The sequence below is a fragment of the Anoplopoma fimbria genome, chromosome 15 (genome assembly GCF_027596085.1).
Source record: "Anoplopoma fimbria isolate UVic2021 breed Golden Eagle Sablefish chromosome 15, Afim_UVic_2022, whole genome shotgun sequence".
In the NCBI taxonomy this organism is placed as follows: Eukaryota; Metazoa; Chordata; class Actinopteri; order Perciformes; family Anoplopomatidae; genus Anoplopoma; species Anoplopoma fimbria.
The window spans coordinates 4186802-4197150 of NC_072463.1; the positions used below are offsets into that span (position 1 = coordinate 4186802).

A 10349-nucleotide genomic window follows, 5' to 3' on the forward strand; every position below is an offset into this window, starting at 1 on the left:
TGTGACCATAATAAAACAGAAGGAGAGAGCAAACAGACAGAAGCGTAAAACAGAACGGGGAGATTAGTGAGAAGAAGCAGGCAGGCTGTTGGCGGGAACAAGGAACAACAAACTGAAATCTCTGACAGGCTTTTACTGACGAGATATAGCTCCTGACTGCTTTGGTCACCAGTTCAAACCAATGCCCTCTGGGAGCTGTTTTATACTCCATCATTTTACAGAAATGAATCTGCAAAATGGTTGCTGGAATCAAAATATGTTGGATTATTTTAAACAATCTACTGAGACACTACCAACATATAAGAGCAGGTTTATATTCTCAGTGTACATCATCTAGTCTGGCTTTTAATACTCACTTTTGTTGTTTAGCCTAACTAACTAACTAAGGCCAATTATTGTAACAATTCATTGATGAAATATCAGAAATTGGTCAAAAATGCCCATTATAATTAAGTCCAAAGTGGCATCTTTAAAAGTCTTGTTTCCTCCAACCAACAGTCAAAAACTTAAAAAAATATTCTCGAGCACATCCTCACATCTGAGCAGCTTAAACCAATGACTGTTTTGCTTTTTGTAAAAATGCCAATTAAATTTGATTATCAGATAAAATAGTCTGACTAATCAGGGACCATGGGGTTGATTCACACAGATGTATATTTATATATGACTGTATGAGTATGAGTCCTGTTGTCAACTAGAACTCGCAGATTTCACAGTATATGTAGCTTTCGAACAGACATACTCAGGGAGTGAGAAGCATCATCTTAGTCGTGAGTCGTGAATTTAAATTTGAATTCACACATTCCAGCAAAATTGTCTTTTATCTTAATACCATTCAAACAGAATAACTCTTTCTCTCTCTCTGAAAAGACGTCTGCACGCCTTCATCATCAGCAGGCTGGATTATTGTAATTCACTGCTGTCGTACTCTGCCGTGGAAAGTCTTGAAATTCAGATGCACAACGCAGGCTTTCAACAAACTCTAATGTAAACCCATTCGCATCTTAATAAGACGGTCAGAGCAACTGACTTAGTATAACGAGCGAGACAGTCCTTTCATAAGGAATGGGAGTGGAGGGTTGATCGGTCAAACAAACATCGACTTTCACCCAGGAGATCGCTGTTTGGGTCTCATGTAAAACCAAAGGTCAACAATGACTTATTTTAATGTGTTTTTTCTTTACATACGTTTACAAGTTATGGCAGTTGCCTAATAAACATAGTTATTTTACATGAGAAACGTACATATTTTCAACCCAAACACCAATCTTTTCTTTAAACTAACCATGTAGTTTTGTTCTGTAAGGAATCCTAAAAAGCAAGTAAACCTGCATTGGAAGTTTATTTTGAAAAGAGACTTTATTCATGTAACAAGCTGGAACTGCGAGCAGACTTTAAAATACGGCTATTGATTTTTCAATCACTCAGCTAACTGATTTAACGAGAGTCTGATAAATGAATATGGTATATGCTCCTGTGTTCTTTTGAAGTTTGTGATTGACTTTAAGTGTCACCTTTAATCATTCTGATACCCTTTTTCAAATCAAAATATGTGCATAAATTCATGTTTTTTAGACACTGGAGACTCGCTCAGATAGGCAATAGACTTCTTTCCCTCTGCTATAAGACAAGAAGCCTTCTCTGGGTTTTTTTCTGGTGTGTCACATCCAAAGACAGAGGCTGTATCGGCAAAAGCTAGGCGCACCATCCATAAATAGGGGCACCTCAAATGAGGGAGGATTTTTTTTTTTTTTTTAATTTATAACTTTTTACATTTTGTACTATTACTTTTACTATACTATTATTTCAAAATATTACAAAGAAATCCAACAACAACATAACTGCCTGGCCCATTGAATAGGACCTATTAATACATCTTGCCCCATACAGTTTTTCTTTAAACCTTCCACTGTCTGCCTCATGACGCTAAAGATATGAAGCTATGCAGTGTGGTGGAATTGGCTGCGCTGCAACTTGACGAAGTTGAATGTGCATGCATACAGAAATGCCAATTAAGATAACAAAATAGTGAAAACATGGGACCGTAACACTGAAAATACCATCAGAGGTGTTTTGTTGAGATCAACAAACTCTCCAGCTGGGGAGCAGTTATTAACATCCTAAAATGTCCTGTATCAGCAAACAACACTTGGATTCCCTGAGTCTGTGAGATCCACATCAGCATAGCTCAGGTATATTTTAATTAAGAGGATTTATCAAAACTAATCCCATCCTGATCCTTTGCTTGACCTCAGCAGTTGTACAGGTATCACCATTGCTAAAACACAAGAACCAGCTCCTATATGAGCAAACAGTGGAGTGGCATGAGACGATATTCTCTCTGACAGCAGAGCCATTCAGTTGTCAAGCACATCTTACAGAAATCGGATTGGTTTTTACAAACCTCAGCGTGCTGTCGACTGTGTGCTATGGAGCTGTGGGCTATTACGGTATGTAGGGAAATGTAAGTGGTAGACTGGGACTCTGTGTCGGGAGGTACTCGTGACTCAGCAGAAAGCTCTCGATAAGAACATCCCCAGATGTAATGAAGCTTAGTTTAAGTTACTGACTGCGACTGAGGAAGATCAAAAATAACAAAAAAATATTCTTTATAGTATTTCATTCACTGCTCCCACTTAATCACTTCTACCTCCATCAAAATTGTTTCTCTGCTTTAAAATACTGTCATTTCTTTACCATATTTTATTTAGTATTGCACTCTGTTTGTTGTTGGTGTTGTTGTTATTTACTGTTACGCACCAATTTATCACCGAGCCAAATTCCTTGTATGTGTAACATACAGTACCAGTCAAAGGTTTGGACACACCTTCTCATTCAACTACTTTGAAGAATCTAAAATATAAAACATATTCTGGTTTGTTGAGCATTTGTTTGTTTACCACATAATTCCATATGTGTTCCTTCATAGTTTGGATGTCTTCAATATTAATCTACAATGTAGAAAAAAAGAGAAAAAATAAGGAAAGAAAAACCATTGAATGAGAAGGTGTGTCCAAACTTTTGACTGGTACTGTACTTAATAAACAGCTTCTGATTCTGATTCTGAAAACATACTCGTCAAAAGTTGCCACTTGGTCAGTGGCTCAGGTGGAAGAAGCTTTCTGCAAAAATCAAACCTACTTAGTTAGGTTTAGGAAAAGATGACGTTTTGGTTAAGTTAAGTGCTTCAATACTTTAGTGGATCAAATAAACAAAACAAAGACCGGATAAAATACACAAGCGGGACAAACACAAGTCATAAGTTAAATCATGAAATACCACATGCTACCTTAATGCCTCTCTGAACAGATGGGTTTTTAGCTGCTTTTTTGACAGAGTCCACAGAGTTCAAAGAGCTTATTGGGAGACTATTACAAAGCTCAGGCGCTGCCAACTGGAAAGCACAATCTCCCCGAGTCCTCAAACGTGTCCGAGGTACACTTAGAAAACCCTCAGTAGAGGACCTTAAAGCTTGGCTTGTGGTGTGGAGGTTCAGAAGGTCCTTAATGCATCGTCGAGCCTGACCATGAAGGCCTCTATAATTGGCACAAAATATAAAAATGAACTGGAAGCTAATGCAGAGTGGTCGGCATAGATGTGATGTGTGTGACCATGTGTTGGATCGTGTTAAGAGTCTATAAGCAGCATTTTAGAGGGCTTGTTAACGGTGTAAAGAAGATTTATTAGAATAATAGTAGTACAAATGTGATGAGATATAAGCATCTTATTAGCATAGGTACCCCTTTAATGTCACTTTTGGACTTTTGTGTCAGTATCCGCTTATTAAATACATAGTGTCTTTAAAAAAAGGAAAGTTTCCACTTGTTATATGCATACAGTCTCTTTTCAAAATAAACTTCCACTGTAGGCTTAGCTAGTTTTTACTTATGTAACAAACTACTTGATTAGGTTTTGGAATAGATTGAGTATGTTTCTTACATAAAAGAACTTGTTACGTTACTGGCATTTTTTAAATGTGTAAGATACGTAACAAATCTAAAGGAAAATAAGACAACCTTGACTTAGGTCACCTAGGTGAAAGTCCTGGGTTTGTTTGACCCATAAATCCTCATAAATGTGCTTTTAGTTCAAATGAAGTTTATTCCACCGTTGGAAGTAATATTTGCTCTGCTCTTGTGATTAAAATGTTCAACACTGTGTGCTTCTTTCTACGATCCATCCAACCAGATTTGAGATGCAGAGTTTAAATCTTGTATCTGAATTCAAATTTCCTCTACAGATCAATTAAGATGTCTGCACTCATTATCAGCAATGTGCCAAGTTCCCCGACTGCCAAAAACCTCCTTATCTTTGGAATAATATTATATCATATATTCAGGGAATATTTTTTATGCTTACCCGTCTTGACGTGTTCAGCAACACGCAACCAGAGTCGTCAGCGTCTGAGGAGAAACGAAACAAGAGGTCCAATTAGACGATCAAACTGTGACATAATACAACATCTTCATGCAATAATAAATATTCTGCTGTGCAAACACGTTGTGTTTTGTATTAATATAGATGTAGATTTTCTCCCATGCTTAGCCAGACCCTGATTTCTGTATTTCTGTTCTAATAATCACAATCTGACCAGAATATAAAACTAAAGACCCGATCTGCCCGGTAACCACCTCTAAAAATGACTGAACTGCACCGAAATTGAGGCTTCTATGTCTTTATTAAAGAGTAGACGGTAAAGAGATGACAGGAAATGAGGCGAGACAAAGATATGGTATGACATGACTTGCAAGCAGACTAGAACTGGGAATGTTGTGGTTCATCGTCGACACATTGAAGCCTTTGTCTTCGTTTTTTTAAACAGTGCAAACGCATTTGCTTTTGCTGAATTTGAATAATACAAGCTGAAATGCTCATCTTTGCCTAATGTTCTGTATTTGCATTTTAAAGCGTGTTCTCACATGAAGATACACACAAATAACAACCATTCAGCCAGAAAAGAAAAGAATCCTGAGACCCCTTTTTTTGAAAAGTGCTGAAAATGTCAAGAGGCGAGTCTCTAAATGCTCTCATTGAACTGGGATGGGAAGTTTTTATGCTGATAAGGTTTTTAATACACACGTCTGCGGAGCCGAGTGCTCAGATGAAGTACAAAGGTCTGGATTTTCCCAGTGTCGAAAAAAAAAAAGACAAAAGGAGTGAAAAGCTTTTATGTCATAAAACAATACGGGGGGGAAAACCGACGGGTGAGTTTTTTCAACAGGATTCGGTCCCTTAACTAGCAGACTCAGAACCCTGCTGACTCCCATGAAACGGTCCGCCGCTGCCGTTGCATAACGACGTTATCGCCGTTTACTGTGGGGAGGACGTTATTAGGTTACCACGGGCTTTCCTCCTCTGCTCCACGTGATGCACTATGTCGGCTCCGTCTGGAAATCAATCTGCGCCTAACTCCTCCCTTACAGCGATGGAAAAGCAAGAATTTTAACAAGCTAATAAGCCTCAGGAAAGCACCAGGATGTTATAATATCAGTAATCCAGTCACAAGTGAATATGTGAGTGTGAGAACGAGGGGGAAAAAAGGGGTTGGGGCTTTTTTTTTTTGATCGCCACACCGAACACCTTGCCATCATAAAAAGCCCGCAGGCAGTGCAGAAAGAAGGAGAGCCTACCTCTATGATGAGGCTATGGCGGGGCGGAGGGCGGGGGGGAAACGTGTCGTGTGCAGTGGATTTGGCTCATCAAAGCCTCACAATCAAAAAGCACACGGCCGGGTTGATCCGCTCCCAGAGGGTGGAGGAAGCGGCGGCTCTAATTGCTGTCAGGCTGCGACCGTGAGCGGATATTCATATATTCATATAAGATCACCCCAATGATCAGCTCCTTTAATGGCCTCCTGTACGTCTCAATATGCCGCGTGGCTTAAAGTAATCCGGGTGAATTTCAGGGGTCTAAGGATTAGGGGAGAGGAAGTGTTAAAATGTGACTCGGGTTAGTGTCCCTACTTGGTTCTTTTATTTGATCAATGCAGCTCTACAACTGTTGATTATATTCAGTCGGCCACAAGTGTTATGTCATTACAGAGTGGAGTGTTGTGTTATTTTAGTCGTTAAGGGTTGCAGGGTGGTGACTGAGGATGGAGGAATTACTGTGTGAGAAGAAACAAATCTCGAGTGTCCTTGGGCTGAAGCTGTGCAGTGTGTTTGAAACAGTAGACGCATTTCAAATATGTGTTATGAAATGTAAAAAATAATTGGTTTGGTAGTGTAGAATGTTTTTAGAATACATTTCCCATTATGTCTTTTAAATTTGACGTGCCCAGGTTATGTTATTTTGTAAAGTCTGTGCATCAGGGCCGATACCGACTTTTATTAAATGGATTTTCGATATCTGCAAGAAGTTAATCATAAAACAAACTGTCTACTCATGTAATATGTAGAATATTTCATTTCTCAGGTTTTGCACATTGCTATTTGCTGATGATTTAAGAAACATGGAATCCTCGTTGGGTGTTCATCAGTATTTATTGGGGGAAATGTGCAATAACCTGGTAGAGGTCATCATGCAATAGTTTTGGGTGTATGTCTTTTTGGTCAACGTATCCTCATACAACGGTTGATTTCTCACAAAAAAAGTTACATATTACAAAAGGGGTGTTTTCCTACAAAAGACCAGCAACACTTTTAATTTTTCCTTCCGAGTCTTTTCAAAATAAACCTCCATCTTCACAGGAAACAACTAAGATAAGTTGCGGAAATATAGTTAAATACTCAGTTAAGTTTAGGAAAAGATTGTTAATACTTAGTTAGGTTTATGCAACAAACCTATTTAGTAAGATTAAGGAAAAGTTTGTAAAATTCTTATTTAGGTTTATGGAAAGATCGTCCTTTAGGTTAAAATAACTAAGGAAGTGCCATAACATCATCACGGAAGTTATGGGACAAATAAATCAACATTGACTTCTGGTTTTACATGGGGAACCTTAAATGTATTGTGTGTATGTAAAAGCAGTGTGCTGCTACGCTACCTATTTTTTATTGAATGCCAAAGACAAATTTCTCCTAAAAGAGACAATAAAGGTTTATCTAATCTAAACTACACAAACCCTTTGGATCAGGATACAGAGCTGTCTCAAACAAAAGCCTTGGCCATCTATTTAATCTACTACAGAATTGGTGGTTTTTAATTATGTAATCCTCTGATGGTAAATGATGAAATAAAATGTAAAACAAAAAAGTTTTTATCTTTACATTCTTCTTCTATCTCTATAGTTTACCGTGTCCATGAAACAAAACCCCACACAGTTACAAAGGTCAAGTTCTGACCTTGGTCAAAATCTCAAATCCTCAAGTTTCCAGTGTGACAGACGCCCGTCCTTCCTCGTGACTTTTCCACTTCAGTATTCAGCCAAATTGATTGAAGTGAAATGGAACTGAGCCCGGCGCTGGCAGATGCATAATCATGAAATCAATTCTATTTATGGAGAGCATTTGACAGCTTTATGACAAAGTTCTCTGAAGAGAGAAGAATGGATACGATCATGTCAAAATGTTTTTTTTAAAAAAGAGCAGAGACAACAAACAACATCCTTGTAGTACAGTACCAGCTGACAGTTTCCAGCAAGCTCTTCAATTCTAATCTTCAACACTCACTTCACATCAATCACTTTGTTTTATCTTTGCCTGATGCCAAAACACCCAAAAACTGAGCAGAATGGAGAACCGGCTCTTCAGCCCTCACATGAGGACGCTGAGGTTTCTGCTGATACATCCAAACGCAGATTAAAGAAAAATAATCTATAATAATAGATAACAAGACTAAGATTGAATCTAAATTTAGCGTGTTGACGTGCTAACATTTACTTAACATAAACCTCAGCTGAGACTGACGAAAAAATGCGATTGGTTTTGCAAATATTTAGCCAATATTTGTCAAGATATTTCACTCAAAACTCCAAATCTAAAACTTCGTACTGGTGCTTGAAAAACATGGTACATCTTCTGAAGCTTCTTTTCAACAAACGCTAATCTAGGTTCTTGTCATCAATATGAAAACCATCAATATGAAAACCAATTTTAAGTAAACACCTTCTGGCAAATTCATGTAACTTCATTTTCAAAGTGAAGAACATAAATACAGACTTGCAAGAAGCTTTAAAAAAGTTTTTCCTTTTTAATTTTAAAGTTAATTTTCATACAACCAGACAAATCAATAACCTTTAACAACCAATTAAAGGAACATCTTGAGAATAATACTATGGTGTCAAAATATGGATTACAAATTTGTATTGTATTGTATTTGGAGGTGAATAATCTTGATTTTGTCTTCAATCTTTTTTGGTTGTTATCTAAGGCGGCCTACCTTGTTAAAATATGATACGTAAAATGGGATTATTAATGTCCATATCTGTATCATGAATCTGTAAATAAATAATCAGATTTTGTTTTGTTTTTAACATAAAGCTGTTTATCTAATAGAAGCTAATCATAATTTACAATGTCATTAGGAATTCAAAAAGATAAGCATGCTTAATGATATATTATTTTGCATTGTTAGTTTCTCTCTTTTAGGTGAGCTTTTAGATAAGCCTTTAGTAGGTTTCTGCCTCACCTGCACATGTACTTTATTTCTATTTACTGTTTCCATGTCTAACCTTTCTTTTTTTAAATCTGCAAGTAAAAGCTAAACCTCTGAAGATGAATCTGCCTCATCTAGTGTGCATGAACTTTAGTAGATAAAGAAAGCAACACAATCAACAGAGAACTATGTAGTAGGAGTCAGGACCTTCACACAAACATCAACATAAAACAGTAAGTTGTGGCTCCATTGATTGATTTTTGGACCTGTTGTTGGGGTTAACCTGCTTTCCTGTTCATAATGGATTTACTCTTGAATTACTGTTAAAACACAGTAAATGTGTAGTTTTCAACCAGTTACTGCAATAGAATCAGTGTTTCCAGACCAGATTGCAAACCTCATGTGCAATATAAAATGAATGTGCTATAAATTAGCTAGCAGCACTAGTGAAGAGTTTAACGTTTGACATTAAGACGTTTATTGTTGTGCCCACAAACTACAAAAAAATATTTCTGTATCTGCTGCTCTTAAATATGATTTAAATAAATACAATGATTTTAAACTTGTGTGCGTAGCATGAAATAAGTGCCAAGTTAAATCATTACGTTATATATGTAAATATGTTAATAAGTAAAGTTAAAATGGGCAGAAATGGATAAAAATTGGTTTCCAATCACGGTTTAGGGTCATTCTTAAAAGATTACGATGCAATTGTAATTGTAAGATGTAAATCTGTTTTATACTAAGATGTCCCAAACAGAAAAGGCAGAAATGGTAAAATATTGGTTTCTGTGCCTGGAGGTTAAGACAGAGATAATTTCACAAACTTTAGTCAACATCTAGTGTTTAAACTAGGATGTGCAATGTACATACAGGGCGATTTATTAGAAAAATATGCTAAAGTCATATTCTTTTCATATATTTTTATTGAGAGCTTTTATATATATATATATTTTTTTTGTCTGGTGGAATATTTCAGATGCACTGAAAAACAAAAACGGCCGAAAGAATTGCATTGTACATTACCAATAGTGGTTTCCAAAGTGTTTTACTGTGAATGGATCATGTACTACTGATGACACAAATCACATATTCAGTCTCATCTTATTGAAGCTGTCACAGTTTTTCCTTTATTCTGACAGCGATGACAAACCTCCCCTCATCTTCTGTGTTTTGCTGTTGATATATATTCATAGCCACTAAATTCCACTTCATCATTAAAATGTTACGCCTGTCTACCATGTTTATGTTGCTATATGTATATTTGTTTGTCACATTGCTTCACCAATAAAAAATGAATAAAAGAAATGCTCCTCCGCTCTTCTTATTTCTAAGTCGGTGATTGTTTTTTTTAATTATCTTTTTTATGCATATACAAGTTTGACGATTCAAAAAAAAAAAAAAAACAATACAAAACAAAACAAGATAAGTTAAACAAATCAGACTTTATGAGTTGAGACAGATGAGCACACGAGGAAGAAATATTCAAAGATGAATCCGAAGATGCATTTGTGTTTGGGGAAAAAAAAGAAATCTGCTGCAGTACTTTGGTGGCTGAGCTCGTATTCAGGACATTAAATCCCAAAATGCTCCTTAAATAACTCAATTGTTATAAAACGAGTCTTTAATATGTTGCAGTTAAATATCCAACAGGCACGATATCATAAAGGTCAAGATTGAATACTGTCCCAGAAACCCGGCTGGCATTTGTCCAGAATTATAAAAGCATCCAAAGCATGACTACATTTTCTCACGAAAAGGAGCCACAGTTAAACACACGGAGAGATATATGAATTAATTACACCAGACAGATG

General features: G+C 36.7%; 1 protein-coding gene across 1 annotated transcript in view; it reads right to left on the minus strand.

The window, feature by feature from the left end:
• The window catches only part of slc4a11 (solute carrier family 4 member 11), a 95039-nt gene that overhangs the window by 43556 nt on the left and 41134 nt on the right, over window positions 1-10349 (minus strand). The window contains exon 4 of the mRNA XM_054613318.1: window positions 4360-4403. Within this exon, the coding sequence (XP_054469293.1) occupies window positions 4360-4403 (44 nt within the window). The remainder of the gene's footprint in view (window positions 1-4359; window positions 4404-10349) is intronic.